Source organism: Capra hircus, chromosome 7, assembly GCF_001704415.2.
Source record: "Capra hircus breed San Clemente chromosome 7, ASM170441v1, whole genome shotgun sequence".
NCBI lineage: Eukaryota > Metazoa > Chordata > Mammalia > Artiodactyla > Bovidae > Capra > Capra hircus.
The window spans coordinates 71,744,051-71,761,899 of NC_030814.1; the positions used below are offsets into that span (position 1 = coordinate 71,744,051).

A 17,849-nucleotide genomic window follows, 5' to 3' on the forward strand; every position below is an offset into this window, starting at 1 on the left:
GCCTAATGAGCAAGTCTAGGAGTGGATGGGTGAATTTAGGAGTTTAGATCCTTTTCATCGAGAATTGCCATCCATCAGACCTGCTTTCTTGTGCTGGTTTCATTTGCACGCATGTTCTCTCCCTGAATGTCTTTTCTGCAAATCCCCCAAAGGACAGTAGAAAATGACCAGGATTGGGATTCTGATTGGGGTCAGAGGATCATTCCTGAACCATACTCAGTAGCCAAGCCTGGCTCATGAGATGACCCCAACAGCCAAACAAAATGGGCTGAGGGGGCAGAGGGCTAAAGGCCCCAAGAGGAAGGCCTGCACCCACCTTCTAGAGCTGTGGTTCAGTCACTCAGTCATATCCAACTCATGCACTGCAGCACGCCGGGCTTCCCTGTCCTTCACCATCTCCCAGAGTTTGCTCAAACTCACGTCCATTGAGTCTTTATGCCATCCAACCATCTTGTCCTCTGTCCTCTTCTCCTCCTGCCTTCAATCTTTCCCAGCATCAGGGTCTTTTCCAGTGAGTCAGCCCTTCACATCAGGTAGCCAAAGTATTGGAGCTTCACCTTCAGCATCAGTCCTCCCAATGAATATGCCGGGTTGATTTTCTTTAGGATTGACTGGTTTGATCTCCTTGCATCCAAGGGATTCTCAAGAGCCTTATCCAACAGTTCAAAAGCATCAATTCTTCAGCACTCAGACTTCTTTATGGTCCAACTTTCACATCCGTATATGACTACCGGAAAGTGAAGAGGAACTGAAGAGCCTCTTGATGAAGGTGAAAGAGGAGAGTGAAAATACTGTTTTAAAACTCAACATTCAAAAAACTAAGATCATGGCGTCCAACTTCTAGAGAAAGGCCAGCAAACCCCACTCATCTCTCCCAGGAATTTCAAGGGTAAAAAGTCAGTTACAAGATAGGGGGCAGGTATGGGGAGCCCCTGGCAGAGGGTAAAGAACTGGAGCGGGGAAGAGAGCTCAGCCTTTTTGAGGTAGTCAGGAGCGCACCTCGCTCCTCCCGGTGCCTTTTCAAGGCTCCTTTGTCTATCACAGACACTGGGATTGAGTCTGGCTTCTCTGCCTGAAGGCTGGGGCTCTCCTTCCTGGGTTCTCCCTGATTCCAGATTATAGGAGGCTAAACAGACATGATGATTAAATATGATACCTGGCCCTAGACTAAACCCTATATTAGAGGGGAAAATGCTGTAAGAGACCTTATTAGTTCATCTTATAAACTGGAATACAGAATGTAGATTAGATAAAAGTATCTGTCAATTTCATGTTGATAACTACTGTGGCAAGTAAGAGAATATCCTTATTCTTCAGAAGTACAACTAGAGTTTTGGACATAACTTACCCTCAAAAGTGCTAAAAAAAACAAACAAGCACTCACACACACATGGATACACACTCAGAGCAAATGTTAGAACAAGCAGGTATATGGATGCTCCTTGTACTATTTTTATTTTAGTAACTTTTTACAAATTTGAAATTGCTTTAATAAAAAGTCAAATTAAAGTATGCCAGTGGAAAAAGAGACAGGATTCCCTTTATTTGCAGATGATATCGAATGTCTATAAAGCCCTAAGAGGATCTAGTTAAAAACAAAAACAAATAGAAACAACCCCACCCAGAATTAATAAGAGAACTTGGCTGTATACAAGATAAATATATAACAATCAATCTCAGATTATTCTCCATTATATATTATTATAAGGTTTGAATATAGTTCCCTGTGTTATACAGTAAATCTTTGTTGCTTATCTATCTTAAGTAGCTTGTACCTGTTAATCCCATTCTCATAATTTATCTCATAATCTGAAACAAAACAAAACGGAATCACTCTTGGTTTGTGTTCTCTTCATGATAATTCAAGTTATATAGTCATGACTTCTCTTCTGTTATGTTTGCTATACCTTAAACTTAAAACAGAATCACTTTCCTGTACTCCTGAAACTAATATAATATTATCAATCAACCACACTTCAATTAAAAAAGAGTGTGTTTCTCCCCAAAAGAATCACAGAATGTTAAAAGGGATCATTGCTTCTCCTCCTGGGTGGGCTCTGGGCTTCCCCGGCTGCCTGGAGACAGGGAAGACCAAAGAGCCAAAGCAGGTAGGGCCAGAACCTGCCCTTGCCACCGCAGCTTCAGGGAATCCAAAGGAGCCCACTGCCGTGTCTACAGAGACATGTTCAGTCTCCACTAGAAAGGAGTTGAGTGACCAGACACTGTACTCAGATTCAGAGACCTAGGAGCAGCACAAGGACGCCGGCAGGGGCACAGCTCCCCAGAGGGCCTACCCCTCCCTCCCCTTTCCCCTCTCTCCCCTTCCTCCCTCCCCCACTTCCTCTGTCCCTCCCTCCCTCTCTCTGGCTGTCTCTGCCTCTCACACTCACACCCTACGCTCTGTGCAATCAGGAAGAGAGGCTCTGACAGCAGGAAGTCAGGGGGTACATCCTGAGGCCCCCAAGAACTTCCTGGCACTGACCTTAGTGACAAAGGCAATGCAATTTTGGGGTGGGGGCGGCGCACAGTGTAGACTGGTACACAAGGAAGACACCTCATGGCAGAATAATAACTATTATAATAACAATATCATACATCCAGGACAAACCCAGCTGCCCCAAGCCAACTGCACAGTCCAAGTCTCTGGGTAGAGGGAGGGGCTGCCTGCCTGCACCGTCAGGCCTTACTCAGACCAGCTACTGGAAGAAGGGCCAGCCCCTCCTCCTGATCCCTGCTGAGGCCTGGAATGCGGTGGGGAGGCTGGCACTGCTGATGCCGCCCCTCTGCACTGGGCACGTCTGCACTGGGGGCTAGGCCCACCTCCCCCTGATGGCCTGGCAGCGAGGGATGGATGAGCAAGCCCCTTAAGAGACCAAGTGGTGGCAGCTGTGGGGTGTCACTCCTCTGAGTCTCCGCTCTACCCCTCCCACCTCTTCCTGCGGGCCTGCCCGTGGCGGGAAGGGGCCAGGGACACTCATGGCACAGACAGGGCATGCAGAGCGGGCCCATGGCATGCTTGGCCCGCCAGGTGCCATGCAGCCAGCCTGGACTGTTGGGTTGCTGTCAGAGGGCAGAGTGGACAGTGGAGTCCGAGGCGCTCCCCTTGGGCTGGGCTGCTGATTCCACTTGTGGTGGAGGCTGCTGGGAGTTGGGTCCTTGGGCAGGCAGCTGCAGAAATTCTGGAAGCACTAGATCCTCTTTGCGTAGAAGGCCCCTCTGGTCATGGGCTCCACAGCTCTGCACTCGGTTCAGCAGCTCCACCAGGCCTGGGGGTGGTGGCAGAGATAAGGGGCCCATGGGTGCAGAACTACTTATGCTGGCCCACCACAGACCCACTGTGCTTACTATGGGCACAGCCTCCCTAAACCCAGCACTAATGCTCCCTTCCTGCCCTTCTGGTCCCTCAATCCCAGGGGTCACTGTTCCAACCCAGTGACATCCAGGCCTCTGCCTCAGCTCCAGGCTCTCTGAGGCCACCCTCCCTCAATGGTCCTCAGCCATTCTGGTCCCTAGCCGCCACTATGCCCAACGTACCTTCAATGTCACAGGTCTGCCGCTTTCCAGTGATACTACTGGGCACTTGGGCCAGCGAGTTCAGGGACGATGGAGGGAGGTTGGTGGCCTTGTCCTGGATTCTAGGCAGTCCACCCTGTGAGAACGTGGGGTTGGAGCCACAACCAGGAGGGGAGACTGGTTATGGAGGGCACCCAGCCCCTGGCTCACCTGGCTGTGGCAGGGGGGTATGTCACCAGCCTCAGGGATCTTCACACCTGCAGCAGAGAGCGCCACAATTCCTGTTTGCCTCCTGCCTGGACCCCCTTCCTCTTGGGCCAGAGGTATTCTGGAGGACCAAGCCACGGGGCCAACATCCCTTACCTGGGAGAGTGTCCAAAACCAACCTCTGGGAGGCCACCGAACTCACTAGTGTCTCCAGATCCAGCGGCTGCTTCTCGCCTGGCTGAAGGCACAGGTCAGTAGCCCGCGGGACAGGTAGCCCTCCCCGCTGCGCCCCAGTCCCTCGGCCCCGCGGCTTACCAGGCGTAACGCCACCTGCTGCGGGCTCAGGCCGTGCTTTGTGAGGATGGGCTGCAGCGCCTCCTGCAGCCGCTTGGTGGGCTTGGCGGAGATCCGCACCAGGCGCTCCAGCGCCGACACCTCAAGCCTGCGAGGGACCCTAGCGCTGCGGAAGGGTGGAGAGCCCGCCGCGCCTCTCCCCCAACCCACCAGGGATTGGCCGAGAAGGGGTGGAGCCTGCACTGGGGCGGTGGGACCGACAGGAGGAGGTGGGGCCTTAGCCTAGGAGGCGCGGTTAGTACAGGGGCCGGACTTGGCAGGACAACAGCAGCCCGAACTGGGACCCCAGTGAGTGCTGGGACCCTCGGCTGAGGTGTGATTACTCGAGGGTGATTCACTTACTCGAGGGTGATTCTGTTCTCCAGCCGCACTTCCTGGTCTGCCAGCACGGTGCAGTCCTGATCCAGGACTAGGGCCTTCTACAAACGGAGAAGGGCAGAGTCGCAGAATTCCTTCTCCTTCCCCCTCCCCCACTCCCAGGTCATTCTCACGTCCTTCCATGATCACTATGGAGGCTCCCTAAGGGTCAGAGGGAAGGGCTGATGGGCGGGTGTGCCATAGAGATGCGGACAGAGTAAGAGATCAGGCTGGATCAGAGCCTAGAGTGGCCCAGACCAGGGAGAAGGGTGGCAAGAATGCTGGAAAGACTTGGAAAAGGAGCAGAGTTATGGGAAACATGGAGGTGAGGTAAGCAGGATATAGTAATGGGGCTGCTTGGTTAAAAGGGCCAGCTTAAGGGCTGGAAGAAACTACCTCTTCCTGAGCCAGGTGAGGATCTGCCCCCTGGACAGCTGCCCTTTGTCCCTCAGGCATGTGAAACTTAACCGGGCCAGCTGGACACATTTCCTCCCTCACTACCCACCTTTGGTCAGCCACCCAGGCCTTGTCTTTATTTTTTTACACTTGTCCACTTCTCTCCATTCCCACCTACAAAGAACACTTCTTGTTTCCTCACTGCAAAAAAAAAAAAAAAAGAGCTCTTCCCTCCAAGACACCTGTGAAGCCAGAAGGATGTGAAGTATCTTACCCAGTGCCTGACACACAGTAGGTACATAAAAGTAGTGGTAGTGATCACCACCCGGTGACCTGCACCAGCCAAGGACTGGGAGGCAGCCTCTCCCAGGGAATAGGCCTGTGTTGTCTGCAGGGATAGGTGGAGTGTGGGTGGGGAAGTTATATTTAGCAGACATGAGAACCCATCTGGGTTGTGGAGGCTGCCTGGGTGGCCAAGACAATGGGCAGAGTTTCTCCCACTGTGGCCCTCACACTCCTGTGCTCCAGGCCTCTGAATGTGCCCAGCACTTCTTAGATCCCCCTCTGCCTGAATGTCCTCCCCTCACAGCTCTGTCAGGCAAACTCTTCCTCATTAACCACCACCTGTTCCCTGAAGCCTCCTGGGACCACCTAGAAATGCCTATCTTGCCCCAGAAACTCTCTGGAGGGTCAGCTCCTCCTCCCTGATCACATTCTGCCTGGCTCACCTCCCATCTTTGGACCTGGAGGACTCTGGGTCCCTCTGCTCACACACCTGGCAGGGCCTTAGGACTGTCTACTGGGTGAATGATATTCTGACAGTTCTCCCTGGGATATAGCATCCTTCCTTTAGATTCCCCCTTATTGGATGGATTAGTTTAAGTTTAAAGCTATGCCAGTTTGTACCTAAAGGAAAATTTTTCATAAGCTGGATGAAGGTGGGCTTTCCTGGAGGGAGTGAGGGGTCTCCAAATGGCCATTTCAGGAATGGGCAGTCTGAAGTCTGGGGGTGACAGGGAAAAACCCAGCTCCAGCAGTGGAGTCTCTTCATATCACATTCATATCACAGTCTCTGGATATGAATGAAGCTGGAAACCAGGATGGGAATGGGATGGGGACAGGATTTTTGTGGGATAAGAGTAGATATCTGAATTTGAGTGAGGAATTGGTGCTGGATTGATTTGAAGTTGGGCATGGGGCTGAAGATTGTAGTGAGGGTTGGAGTCAGGAAGGGGGTAGGAATGGGGGATGGGTTAAAGTTAGAGATAGAATTGGTGTTGGGGTCACGGCTGAGCAGAGACAGGAATGGGGGGGGGCGGGCGCAGTTCAGGATCAGGAAGGGATTTAGAGTTGGAGACCAGGCCAGGTTCACACCTGCTCATTGCCCACCAGGTAGACCTTGATGTCAGGTAGAGAGAGGCCTCGTTTTTCACAGATGCCTGCCAGCATGTCACGGATGGTGAGGCCGGGTCGGGCCAGGGCCAAGGAGGCTGTGCCATCAGGCAAGTATACGCAGCAGTACTTCCCTGGTCGGCTTTCATTCTCACCTTCTGAGCTCCCAAGGCTCTTCCGGTGGCTCTGATCCAGAGCAGATGTCAAGGGAAGTGTACACATGCAAGGACACAAAGACAGGTACACAGGTAAGCTCACTGGGGCACACACAGGCACACACGTGCCCAAGGGCACACTTGCAGGCAGGCAGGATACATCCTCCCATGGGAATACATGTATACTCACCCAAGCCTATGGGCACCCCAGGGACCAGTCTACCCACCGACTGCTACACACACGCTCTATACACCTGGTCACCCAAACATGCACACACAGGCTGAAGAGTTCACCCATAATATGCATGGGGCCCAAAGCAGTGAGGACAGGAAGAAAGTAAGGAGGCTGAGTTATTGGCCATATGGATCAAGTAGGGGATGAAGTGGGGCTGGTGGTCCCACTTCAGTGAATGATGATGGCCACTCAAAGGGGTAAGAGTCAGTGACCTGGGCCCACACCTCGTCTCCCCTAAAAGTTGGCTTACCTCAGATTTGCTGCTGGCAAAGGCAAGGTAGCCCAGGTCCAGACTGGCGGAGGAGTTGAGCGATCCCTGGGACTCACGGCGCAAGGCTGAGTTGGCCGCCCCGCCGGCTAGTTCTAGAGGAGAGGAAGACTGAGCCGGACAGGGCCCCTCTCCTCACCCCTCTGCTGAGGCCTTTCCGCACTCATGCGGACTCTGCTGGAGCCCTTTTTCAGGGGCCTAATGGTGTTTGGGTTCCGGGAGGCTTCGCTACTGACGAGGGCTTCCCAAACTTCTGGGCTCTAGGAACCACCAGGGGAACGTGGCGGGGTGGAGGTGGGGGAGAGGGGGCGTCCACAGGGCCCTGCATTTCGATTTTCACTGACTTAGACTGCAAGACCAGTAGGAGGAGGGGGGTGTTCTCCAGAATCGCCCAGATTCCTGCCCTCGCTATCTCTGCGGTCCACTTCTGCCCTCACCCCTGCGGAAGGACTTGCGGAGCGGGCGGCCCTCAGCAGGTGGCAGCTGCCCCAGCTCCTCCACGCCCAGCGGCAGCGACTTCCCGGGCTTCAGCTTCGGCTTCTGCAAGACACACGGAAGGCAATGACACTGGGCGGGGCGCCAGCCCGCAGGACGACCGTGGGCGACCCCCGCAGATATGTAGCGGGACACCGCCCCCCACAACCCCGCGTGCGCACCTTTCTCGTGGCGTCGGGGCTGCCGGGGCGCCAGGAGCCAGGTTCCCGCAGGGGGCGACCCTCGGCCTCCGCCAGGAGGCACTCGCGGTACAGAGGGGATTTGACGAAGCGCGCATAGCTGTCGAACTTCATCAAGTTGAAGATCTGCGGAGGCGGCGCCGGGCGGTGAGCTGCGGAGAGCGCTCAGCTAGCCGCCGAGAGCGCTCAGCGAGCCGCCAAGGATCCAGACCCGGCCCTGGGGCTTGGGTGCATCCCCAACTTTGGGGGCGAGCCCCGAGCCCCTCCTTGCCCCAGGCGCCGCCTCCCAGCCCCTCCTTCACAGTAGACTCTCGTCTTCTCTCTGACCCGCGCCCTGCCGCTACCTTTAGCGGAGTCCCAGCATCCAGATTTGCTCTCTTCCCCACCCCACCCCCACCATCTCTGCCGCTCAGGCTCCGCCCCTGGATCTGGCCCCGCCTCTGCTCCGCCCAGCTCCCTTCAGAGGCGACGCCCTTTACCCCAGGCCCCGCCCCCTGGAACAGTTTACCTGAAGCTGCTGGGCCCGGAACATGTCCGGTCGCGGCTCTGCCAGCACTTCCTCGCCGAGCCAGGCCTGCCGGTCGATGTTCACGGGGCTGAGCGCCTGGCTGGACAGGAACTCTTGGTAGATGTTACGGGCCTCCTGAGCTAACTGGGGCAGGGACGGACAGGAGAAGGTCAGGGGCATAGCTCAGGGCTTGGTCCTATCTCTCGCAGCCTCAGCTCCCCCTTCACCCCACCTGCTGGGTGTCGCTGGCCGGGATTTTCTGGAAGCGCTCGCAGGCCTTCCAGAAAGTCACATTCTCAGCACTGAACTCCTTCTTCAGGAACTCCTGGGGATGGGGAGAAGGAGGAGGCAGGTAGAGACCCAGAGACCTAGTCAGGGGGTGTGGTCAAAGAGATTGGGATAGAAAGAGGGCCCAGAGGCTAAGCCAAACAGACAGATGGGATCAGATCCAGAGGCACATAGAGGAAAAAAAGAGGCAGAGAGAAGGAAACTTCCCAGTTGGGAGAAGAGCAATGAGTGCCAAAGAAAGGCTGGATGAGGAAGCCGACAGAGGAGTCCAAGTCTGGCCAGCCTGGAACTCCAGCCATGCCCTGTCCCATGTCCCCCCGCCCTTCCCCCCATGGTGGCCACTGCCATCCACCCTCCCTATCCCACCCCAGGGCTTACAGTGAAGTAAGCCAGGCCCAGTGGGTCCTGTAGCAGCCGCTCGAAGGACAGGCCCCAGCTGGCCACAGGCTGCTCCTCGGTGGGGAAGGGGCTGCTGGGGCCACTGGGGAGGCTGTGGATGCTGAGGGAGCTGCCTCGGCCCTCGCCCTGGCCCTGGGGCCCAGTCGTGCTGCTCAGCTCTGCAGGGGGATGGACAGGTACAGGTGAGCCTTGCGGCCTTCCCCAGCCGCTGGCCCAATCCCATCTCAGGTACTTTCCCTGGAAAGACAGCAAATGGCAGGGGTATCCCCACCTTTTCTCCACATATACCCCCCCTCAACCCCCACCCCCAAATCCAGCCAGGCTTTCTCTCTATACTTGACACTTACCTCCATCAGAGACAGCCAGAACCTACAAGAAACCCAAGGCAGAAAGTCAGAGTAGAGCCCTGGGGGGATTCTCAAGGGACAGTTTGAGGCCCAGCCCCTGGGACTAGAGCTGTGTTCTCATCTGCCTGGAGGGCCACACTGGGCATCCTCAGCCAGGTCACTGCCTGCTCATGGTTTTGCTCAGGCTGCCCTGGGCTCCCCTTCCACCATGTGCCAACCACCTTGTGTGCTAGGACTTATGCCAGATACCCTCCAGTCACTCCCAGTAGACCCCTAGCTCCCACTGGGTGAGCCTGGATGTTGAGCATGGTGGGTAGGAGCATAAAGTTTGAATCTTGTTTCTGTTACTTACTAGCTGTGTGACTTTGGGCAAGTTACTTGTTTGTCTCCATCTGTAAGTGAGGGGGGAATGATAATAATAGTGACTTACTTCCTGTGCCTGCCATGTGGGTCAAATCAGCTTAATATATTTCCAGCGTCTACAACAGGGACCAGCATGTGGCAAATGATATATCGATGTTGGCTGTTTTCTTTGAGAAAGGAGAGATTACCTGTGTAACTGATGATCTCCTTATTGTTAACTGTTTCTTCTTGGAAACACCCTACCTTGGACAGGGCATGGGGTTCTATTTTATAGTACAGAGCAGTGGTTCTCAAATTTTCGTGTGCATTAGAATGATGGAGGGGCACCTCTAGAGCTTCAGGTTCTCCCAGGAGGTGTTGGTGTGGATGGTTATGAGCCTCACCGGGAGTAGCTACAGAGTTCAATCCCATCCTCTGTGTCCCCTCCCTCACTCCCCACCCTGGGTGCACAATTCTGACTTCTCTGGGAATCCCAACCATTAGTGAAACAGAAAAACCCTCCTTTCAAAATGACTCTTGCAGTGGTTTCCCTTGGTCTTCCTACCTTCCTAGCAGCTCCTCCAGCTTCCTCATTATCTATACATGTAAGGCGGCCTTTACCCTTCTCTGACTCTGTTCTGGGCCCTTTCTCCCTCCCACATCTCCCCAGCTTCAAACACACATATAGCCAACTTCCTGCTGACATCTCCACCCAAATGCCCCTTAAGCCCTTCCAGCTCAGCCAGTCCCAAATGGAAGCCACTTCCTGCTGCCACCAGCGCAGGGCCGGGAGCCAGCTTCTCTGCGTCTGGTTTTCCTCCCATCACTGGGGTTTGACTGATCCCCAGTTCCTTCCTGCCTCAGCCCTGCAGCATTTTCACCAGGTCCTGTTACAGGAGCTTTCACCACCCGTCCCTTCACTCTATCCCTACTGGAAACAAGTCTGCAGATGTTTTCTTCCCAGGAAGCCTCCCCCTGCCCTCCTGGCTGGAAAATCCCTCTCTGTCCCCCACTTCTACCTGGGAGCACCCGGGTCACACATCTGTGGGCCAGAGCTGGCCTGCAAACAGGTAGGATGTTATTAATATCAGAATGGCTTTTTTTTTTAACTTAAAAGGGGTTTCCCACATTGAAGAGTTAGGCATTTTACATGACACCTGGTTTCTGCCCCGGCTACCCTGAGCTTCTTCCCAGCATGGTAACCCTGGCTATTCCTGAGTTCCTCTAGAAGGAATTCACACTCTCCTCAGAGGACTCTGGGGCCAGTTTGATGCATTTCTGTTATTTACGGAAGCAGGTCCCAGACAACCTGAGTTCCAATTTGTGCTTTGTGACCTTGGGCAGATACTTCACCCCTCTGTGCCTTGTATTCTCTGTACGTGCTAAGTCGCTCAGTCGTGTCCAACTCTGTGCGACCCCATGGACTGTAGCCCGCCAGGCTCCTCTGTCCATGGGACTCTTCAGGCAAGAATGCTGGAGTGGGTTGTCATGCCCTCCTCTAGGGTATCTTCCAGACCCAGGGATTGAACCCTTGTGTCTTAAATCTCCTGTGGGGCAGGTAGGTTCTTTACCACTAGTGCCACCAGATGGGTCAAATAATGATCCTGACTTCAAAGGCTTGCTGTAATTAAAGAAATTAAATATGCATAGAGAGAACTCAGAGCACCACCTGGCATGTGGTAAATATTCAAGGAACAAAACTATTATTGTTGTTGCACTGTATTGGTATCTGACCCTGCTTCAGCTTTCAGCTTTGCCAAGCCCTGCTGGAGAGGGAAAAGCACAGGTACTGGGTCTGTTGGACCCAGATTCAAATTCTAGCCCTGTCTTCTAGTTTTACCACCTTAGTCCCTCCCTGAGCCTGTCTCCAAGCTGGAGTGTGGGGATAAGACGTTGATGAGGAGGAAGGAAAGCTTGTGCAGAGGGAAGGGGGCATGGAACCAAGCCGTGCGCCCTCACCTGGCCGCCCCAGCCCTCGCCCAGCTGCCTCTGCGCTCTCCCATCTGACAACTTCATCAGAATTCTCCCCTGGGGCTGCAGGACAAACTCCTGGGGGGTGTGAAGGGGACAAGCTGAAGCTCAAGATTCCTTCCAGCTGTTCTTTCCCTTTCCTGGCAGCTGCCCTCATGGGCGGGGCTTCCCAGGTGGCACTGCTGCTAAGTCGCTTCAGTCCAGGCTCCTCCGTCCATGGGATTTTCCAGGCAAGAGTACTGGAGTGGGTTGCCATTGCCTTCTCCTGTAACAGAGTCATGATGCCCAGCCGGTCTCCCTCCTGGGCTGGGCTGTGCTGCCTCCTTCGGGGCTTGGAGTGCCCACTGCGGGGTGGGCAGGAGCCAGCACGTGAGGAGACAGGATGCAGGTTGAGGGAGCTCACTGATTTAAAACAACGGAAGCTGCCTAAGCTCCCCCTGCCCTCCCTGCTCTCAGTCTCCTCAGCTGGCTGCTCCATGTTTTCCTTCTCTTCTTCGATCAACCGGATCTCTTCGTTGATGGCGTCCAGCTGCTCCTGCAGCATCACAGTCAGACTCTCGGCATCAGCCTGCCCGCTGGGCGACAGCTGAGTGGCCAAGCTGAAGAGGGTGACCCTGTCGCCCTCGCTGTCAGACACGCCCTCGTCACTCTCCAACGCCTGGGCCACATCGGCCAGCAGGCTGGCTTGCTGCGCGCGCTCCCAGTCCTGCTCCTTCAGGGTCTGCACCTCGGACGACTCTGCCAGCTGGCCTTTCTAGGCACTAGTGGTAAAGAAATCGCCTACCAGTGCAGGAGACCTAAGAGACACGAGTTCGATCCCTGGGTGGGGAAGATCCTCTGGAGGAGGGCATGGCAACCCACTCCAGTATTCTTGCCTTGAGAATCCCATAGACAGAGGAGCCTGGCAGGCTACAGTCCATAGGATAGCAAAGAGTCAGACCCAGCTGAAACGAGCACAGACTCGCGCCCTCGTGGACACCTGCCTGCCCCGAGTTCTTCCTCCCCAGGCTGCTCTGTGGCTGTTTCCAGCCTTGGTCACCAGGTCAGGTCTCCAGGAACCAGCCTGACTTTCCCCTCCTCATCCACAGTGGCCATCTGGCCCTCCCTCCTCCCACACCAAACACCCACCGGCCTCTCTCTGGCCCACCCTCCAACCTGGACTCAGCCTCTCCCTTGCTCAGTGCTCTCCACAGCACTCTCCCCTGGTTGGAGGGGTGGGGTGGCAAAGTAGTAGGATGCTCATGGGCAAGCCAGGACCCCAGAGAAGGCAGAGGGACGTGGGCTGGCTTACACTTCTGTTTGTTTTGTTCTTTACATCTTGTTGGATGGATTGTGTCTTTAGGTGGGGCTGGCTCCCAGGTCCTCTTCTGGTCCCACTCCATCTGGGAGGCAGAGCAGTTGCTGGGTTACAGCTGAAGCTCTGCTGGGGCCTGACTAATCAACCTCTTCAGCCTCCCCCATGACCTCCCCCTCACCTCCACCCTCTGCTTTTTCAGACTTTTATTTTCCCCACACCCCTTCACACTCCTGCTTCTTGCTTTGCTGTTTCCTCTGCCTGGTATCTGCTCCTGCTCCCGCCTGCAGTCTCTGCCTGCTGAGATTGGTTATCCCTAAACACCAGCTGCCCTGATCCCCTGTCCAGTGCACGCTGCCCGTTTATGTCTGGACCTCTCCCCTTCCATCCTGTAGCTCCTGGAAGGCAGGCCTGTACTACAGGAGAGAATTGGCCTGAACTCCCCCCATAAGGAGCACTAGCTGAAGTGCTCCCAAGCAGCCATGGGGGCCCACATAGCCCTCCTCTGCCCTTGCAGGAGGCACCGGCACCCCTCCATCAGGGATGCTGTGGCTCTGGACCCCCCCGTCTCTGTGCCCTACAGTTCTTCCTGGCCCTCTCTTGCCCCACTAGATGTTAACCCATAGAGCTGGGGCTGAGACAGGAGGTGACAGGGAGTGGGGACGGAGTCCAGTTCCAGATCCACCATTCCAGGGCAAGTCACTTCCCTTCTCTGGGCCTCAGTTTCCCCCTGGGTAGTCTGGCACTCAGCACTCGCATCCTCCAGGGTTGCCAGGAAAGGATGTGGTGCAGCAAGGAGAGTGGCTGCTGCTGCTCCTCAGGGCTCTGACCTGTCCAGGCTCCTGGGCCTGGGGAAGTTGTGCTGAGCCAGGCTGGCCTTGCCCCACCCTGGCCTGCCTGAGGAGAAGTGGTGAGTGAATGGGAGAAAAGGGGAAGAAGGGATGAGGAAGGGTGTGGTGGCCAGTGGCACCCCTGACCCATGATGTGGGCTTGGTTTGCCATAGGTTTTTCCTTGGAAATGGGTGCTGGGGGAGTCGCTGGTGCCTGAGAATACCCAGGTGAGAGTGGCCCAATGTTTCCTGTGCTCTCTCCGACAGCAGTGGCACAGAGCCACGTTCTCCCTCCATCCTCACCCGGGGTGGTAGGTACTGTGGCTTCCGTTTTACAGATGAAACCCAAAGAAACTACACAGCTAGGGAGCGCCCGAGTTGAAATTAGGGCCCCAGTGTGCCTGCCTCAGGAGCCTGAGGTCTCTCCTCCACAGAGTTTCCTCCCTGCGTGCACAGGAGACATACCAGGGAGATGAGAGGCCCAGGGCCTCTCAGCCCCCGGGGTGTAGTTGGGCAAAGTTGATTGGGGTAAAGAGCTCAGGGGCTCCTGGATGAACTCTGCCCTATGGAGGGGGTCAGACTTCAAAAGGAAGGCTGATTTACTGAGCAAATTCTGAACTAGGCCCTCTATACCGTCATCTCATTTCATCCTGGCTTGGGGTGACTAGGCCCCAAGATCTTCTCTGGGAAGACCCACGGCTGCCCGGCTCTGCAGCCTGAGTCAGCCCTGTGGAGCTGACCCCTAGCCCTGAGCTGGATTCCAAGGTGCAGTGGGCTCTGCCTTGCAGGTCTTCCCCAGCAGGGAGACTGGGTGCCCTGAGAGTGATGAGACTCAGTAACTCCAGGCTTTAGGCTCGCCAGCCCTCAGGCCTTGTCCCTGTTTTCCCGAGTCTAGGCATTTCCCCCAAGCTACTCCCCGCTCTGGCTGGCACGTCATTTCAGGACACATTCCGTACCAACGATGCATGAAACGACTGGAAAAGTTGGTTCTCCCTCCCAGGTCCTCCTCAAGCTTTCTCTCTTCCTGACCCACGCTCTTACCCAAGCCTGCATTTTACCCCAGCATTTGTGCTCGTGCCTTCTGTACTTTGCCAGATCAGGAGCTGTTTGAAGGCAGCGGCTAGGGCAATGGGCCTGGGTCCTGAAGCCTGGGGCAGGGCCAACACTGAGCAGGCCCGAAGGAGGGGCTGTGAACGAATGTGTGAGTGAGCAAGTGAAGCAGCAGCTGGGACTGTGTGCAGGCCTCTCTGGGAGGGGGCTGGGAGCCATCTCTAAGTGACAGGTTGCATTGCAACCGCCTGACAAGCTGAGTGGCAGAAAGACGAGGCTGACAACTGAAGCTGCCTCAGGAGGGAATGACAGGTGGGGGTGGCGGCAGGGGGAGATAGGGGCGGACCGAGCCAGGCAATTCTGGGAGGCGGAGGAGTCCTGGCATCGAGTCAGATAGGCCAGGTTCACAGGCAGGTCCCTCTACCTGCCAGCTGCTCTTAGCACGTCATGTCCTCCTCTGAACCTCCCTCAGGAAGTAACTCATGGAAGGAGGCTGACAGCTGGACCACATCTGTGGATATCTGAATCTGATGCCTGCCTATCCCTCTCCATCTCAGCTGAGCATGGCTGCAGAAGCCTGCCTGAGGACCAGAGAGTAGCCACTCACTGATCTCTGACCCTCGGGATGCCAAGAGGTAGCACAGAGAGTCTGGATGGAGTTGGGGAAGGGCAGAGATAAACCAGAGTATGAAAGTTTCTGAGAGGAGCCGGGGTGTCCATGGACTTGAAGAAGCTATGGGTTGACATGTGATGGGCAGAAGCTGGGTGTCTCAGCCCCCCGGCTGCCCTGCAATTCTGGGCACTGCTCAGACGCATCAAGTCAGCTACCTCTGGGGTGGGTATGGGAGTGGGCATGTTCCTGCTTGGTGTGGATGCCCTGGGAGGCGTGAGCCAAGCCCCTTGCCTCCAGGGAGTGTGAGGCCCCTGTGTGCTCAAACTTTCAAAGTTAGGTTGATGTTAGATAGTGAGGTGGGGGACTGGACCAGCCTGGAGGGGTTTGCCTCTCTCCTGCCCAACAAAGTTATGCTGGAAGAAGAGGTGTGGAGACAGGTCTTGAGAATTAGTAGAAGGAGTAGGAGTGGGGAGTAGCTCAGCTTCTTGGTGAGGCAGGAGATCCTTGAAGAGGAGCTGAGAATGAGGGGAGGCATTGGGCTGACATTTAATGGAAACTCCCCAGTGGGTCAAGAACCTCAGATTCATTATTCCACTTAATCATCTCAAGTGGAGGAAACTGAGGGTCAGTCCTTAGTCAAGGACAACAGAGCTGAGATGAGATGAGAACCCAGGTCTCTGTGGACAGTACTAGGCTGGGTCTGGGTCAGAGACAAGGACACTGTCTGGACTTTTTGGAGTTTTTAGGAGGAGCTGGGTCTCTGCCAAGTGGGCTGGTGTCCAGGGGAAGAGACGAGAAGCCCAGCGCAGCCTGTCCCATCTGTTGAATGAATAAAGAAGCCACCTCTCCAAGGGCGTCTCTAACCTGGACGCCAAACCACCAGAGGATTTAAGGGGTGGGGCAGCAGCAACAGCCAGGGCCATCCCAGGGCTCAGCTACCCCCACCCTTCCTGGCAGCCCAGGAATAGAACAGACAGGAGCTGCAGGGACCTAGCCTGATCCTGCTGACCCACTCCAGGCTGCCGAAGGGCTGCTAGCTGTGGCAGGAAGCCTCTGGAGCAGGTCTCGGTGGAGGGTGGTGACCCCATAGGAGCTGCCCCTCACCTGATCATGGGCATCAGGATACCAGGTGAGGGAGGGGGCTGAGGCTAAGTGAGGTATGGGGGTTCAGGACCTCGTGGGGGTATACAGGGGCCAAAGGGCATGCCAAGTCTGCCTGCGCCCCTAGGAAGCCGGCAGCCCCAGATGGTGCCTAAGTAGCAGGTGAGAGAGCAGTGGGGCCTGGGCCAGAAGCCTCTGGCTACTCTCCTGTGGTCTCATCCCCAAGGTGGCCCCAGGTCCCCATCAGAGCCATCTGGAAGGTCCTAGGAGGAGGGCACTAGGTTCCACCACCTGCTGCTGTCTGTCCACAACTTCTCTAGCCCAGTCCTGCCGGGTGTGCCTGTCGGGCTCCACCCTGGGTGTGCCTACCCCCTCCCTGTGGGCCTGCCCCGGAGCCCGCACTCACCATGCGTCCGTTGGGGACACCCAGGTGCTTGGGCTTCCCTGGCATGCCGCTGCTCTTCACGGGTCCCCGCCGCGGGGGACGCCCACCATGGGGACTGCGGGCAGCTCCGGTCAGAGCTTGCACGATGACGGGCAGATGACAGAGAGAACCCAGGTCTGCTCCTGCGGGCCCTCACATCCTGAAACACCAGCTCACTACCTCTTTTCTCTGCCACAGGAAGTGTCTCTATAGAAACCGAACCACAGAAAGAAGCAAGGTCTAAGAGAGCGAATGTTTCTTCCTACACACACACACACACACACACACACACACACGCAGGCGCGCGCACACATTCACGCGCACACACACATGCCGCCAACGCACCCTTGGCAATGCCCCACGCAGGCACCAACACACAGCAGAGGCCTCTGTGTGCCCAGAGAGGAGCTCAGCCCAGTCTGGCCCATCTGGGGAGTTCCAAGGGCACGTCTGGGCACGCAGAAGTACATGTTCACACACCTGGGCACTTTTATACAAGCTTCAGGGGCTCCCGTGTACACCAGGACATATGTACTGTGATCTGAGTGTCCATGTGCGTTCTTCACTTGGCACACACCTATCCCACCTGCCGTGTGCCGGACGTGTGCACACGCAGCGCCTTTCCCCCTGCAGCTGTATACGTAGTTACCACCTCTGTCCTGAGACATCTCCAGGCTGTCCTTCCTGGGCCTGTTCCTGTGTGTGCAGAGAAACAGCTGCATCGCAGGCATAGTCGTGCACACACAGACCCTCAGGTGTGTGGGGCAGAGACTCACCTGGAATATCTGGGCGTTCAGTCATGTGAATGCACAGTCCCTTGGACGTGTGTGTGTGACAGTCACACATGTGCACAGGCACCTGTGAATTCAGGCACCCCAGTGACAGACACATACAACCAGGTATGCACACACTCACCCACCTGGGCAGGGAACAGGTCAGGTCCCCAAAGACACCTGTGCATTCAAGTCACATGAGAGTCCCACCTTCATGTAGTATTGTCGACTGAAAAGGGCACCCTGCCTCCATGGCCTGGCCCAGTTCCAGATGAACTCAGCCCCTTCAGAGTTTTCAGTTGGCCTCTTTTTTATATGTGCATGTATCCAGAATGGGACTTGTATTTTACCTCAGTGT

The 17,849-nt window shown here is 55.7% G+C and overlaps 1 protein-coding gene across 2 annotated transcripts; it reads right to left on the reverse strand.

The window, feature by feature from the left end:
• Nucleotides 1,440–16,916, reverse strand: RGS14 (regulator of G-protein signaling 14). Of its 2 annotated transcripts, none has more exons than XM_018050617.1 (15): nucleotides 16,701–16,916; nucleotides 9,094–9,115; nucleotides 8,726–8,904; nucleotides 8,292–8,384; nucleotides 8,060–8,203; nucleotides 7,534–7,677; nucleotides 7,315–7,417; nucleotides 6,860–6,972; nucleotides 6,202–6,405; nucleotides 4,417–4,493; nucleotides 4,036–4,162; nucleotides 3,877–3,958; nucleotides 3,724–3,770; nucleotides 3,535–3,635; nucleotides 1,440–3,266 (listed from the first exon to the last, which is right to left on the reverse strand). In XM_018050617.1, the coding sequence occupies exons 1-14, from the start codon at nucleotides 16,743–16,745 to the stop codon at nucleotides 3,570–3,572; spliced, it is 1,446 nt and encodes a 481-aa protein (XP_017906106.1). In that variant the 5' UTR covers nucleotides 16,746–16,916; the 3' UTR covers nucleotides 1,440–3,266; nucleotides 3,535–3,569. The 2 variants fall into 2 exon arrangements, with proteins under 2 accessions (XP_017906106.1, XP_017906105.1); XM_018050616.1 differs by having other exon boundaries at nucleotides 2,561–3,266; nucleotides 3,535–3,649.